Source organism: Onychostruthus taczanowskii, unplaced genomic scaffold, assembly GCF_017590055.1.
Source record: "Onychostruthus taczanowskii isolate IOZ18803 unplaced genomic scaffold, ASM1759005v1 scaffold53, whole genome shotgun sequence".
In the NCBI taxonomy this organism is placed as follows: domain Eukaryota; kingdom Metazoa; phylum Chordata; class Aves; order Passeriformes; family Passeridae; genus Onychostruthus; species Onychostruthus taczanowskii.
Genome location: NW_024502902.1, coordinates 1 through 1,832, shown reverse-complemented (window position 1 = coordinate 1,832; position 1,832 = coordinate 1). Strand labels below are relative to the sequence as shown.

The 1,832-nt window shown below is 50.1% G+C and overlaps 1 protein-coding gene across 1 annotated transcript; it reads right to left on the bottom strand.

The window, feature by feature from the left end:
* Positions 1-101: 101 nt before the first annotated feature.
* On the bottom strand, positions 102-1,104 carry LOC121342370 (histone H1-like; the record flags this gene model as incomplete). Its single annotated transcript, XM_041416758.1, has 1 exon — positions 102-1,104. A coding segment is annotated over one exon (771 nt), but the record flags the coding sequence as incomplete, so codon positions are not given.
* Between the last annotated feature and the right edge of the window lie 728 nt (positions 1,105-1,832).

Below are 1,832 nucleotides of genomic sequence, written 5' to 3'. Positions count from 1 at the left end.
GCAGTCCCTTTAACATATACCCCCGCTTGCGGTGCCCCAAAAAAAAAAAAAAAAAAAAAAGGGAAAAAAAAAAAAAAAGAAAAAGCAGCCTTTAGAAAGTGTTTTCGCCGGGAATGTAAACTTTTATTTTCCCAAGTCTTAGTGTAAAAACCAGGGCCGGAAGTTTAGCGTCCCATCCACTCCACAGACTTACGTCCCACACGGATAGTGGCAAATACTTGGCTCTGCTGCAGGCACGGAGCTCAGTGACGGAGTGTATCAGCCCTTTTGGGGACAATAGTGGGTGGCTCTTAAAAGAGCCGTTGGGTTTAAAAGTATTTCCACTTCAACACTTCATTTCTTCGGCGCTGCCTTCTTTGCCTTGGCTGCTTTGGGCTTGGCCGCCTTGGGCTTGGCTGCTTTGGGCTTCACCGCTTTCGCCTTAGCCGGGCTCTTCGCTGCTGCCGCCGCTTTTTTGGGCTTGGCAGCCTTTGTCGCCTTCTTGGGGCTCTTCGCTGCTTTCTTGGCCGCTGCAGCAGCCGGCTTCTTGGCTTTCTTGGGGCTCTTCTTCACCGCCGCCGCTTTCTTGGGCTTCTTGGCAGCGCTGGCGGGTTTCTTCGCCGCCGGCTTCTTGGGCTTGGCAGCCGGCTTCTTCTTAGTCGCTTTTTCTTTTGTCTCGCCCGGCTTCTTGTTCAGCTTGAAAGAGCCGGAGGCGCCGGTGCCCTTGGTCTGCACCAGGGTGCCCTTGCTGACGAGGCTCTTGAGCCCCAGCTTGATGCGGCTGTTGTTCTTCTCCACATCGTAGCCGCCGGCGGCCAGCGCCTTCTTGAGCGCGGCGAGCGAGAGCCCCTTGCGCTCCTTGGAGGCGGACACGGCCTTGGTGATCAGCTCGGTGACGCTGGGCCCCGCGGGCTTGCGGGCTTTGGAGCCGCTCGCCGCCTTCTTCGGCTTCTTGGCGGCGGGCCCGGGGCGCTCTCGGGCCCCGCGGGGTAACGGGGAGCCCCGATGATCGCAGCGCGGCGGGCGCTGTCTGCCCCGCCCGGTGCCCCGCTCTCCGTCTTGTGTGTCTTCGGGTGAAATAAAATGGCTTTTTCCTACTTTATCTGTCACGAAATCATCCTTTTTCTACATCTGTGAGGCCGTGGGAGCGGCTGTTTCCCCCCTGTTGATGTCTTGTCAGGAAAAGAGTTGGATTTGAGTAACATGGGGACGAAGAATCCCGAGTCCTGCCAGCAAATGGACCTCGAGAACATGCAAGTTTTGTTTTTCTTCCTAAATTAGAAATTCTACTTTAAAGTTAACGTGAGTCAGAAAACTCAGTATTAACTCCAGAAGGTCCTTTTTACATTACATAAGACAGCAAACAGTATCATTCTTTAAAATAAAACGGTTTCAAATGGTGTGAGGTAGAACAAAGCTGTGCTGCCGCTTCTCCTACTGAGGTTTATACCTCTGGCTACTGTGAAACACTCGGGTATATTTTTTTCCTTTTCTTCCAAACATAAAGTTTCCAGATGTTTCACACTTCTATGGATGAAGTATGAGACAGCACATACTTTATTCCCCTATTTGAAACACTTTCCTATTGTTAACGTAGCAAAAGGGTCTGTAATATCAGTGGAATAATTTGGGACCTGAACACCAAAGATTAAAAAGTTGGACCACATATCTTCACCTAAGTCTCTGGTGCACAGAAACAGACCACACTCTAAATGAAGCACACAGTGCTAAATCTGTAAAATTTGTTAATGTGATTCATTAACATGGAAAAAGAAATGGACAGATCTTGAGTCTGCAAGAGATGTCAGAGCACCATTCTATATGTATTTTGATCTGAAGCTGGAAAGAAAAAA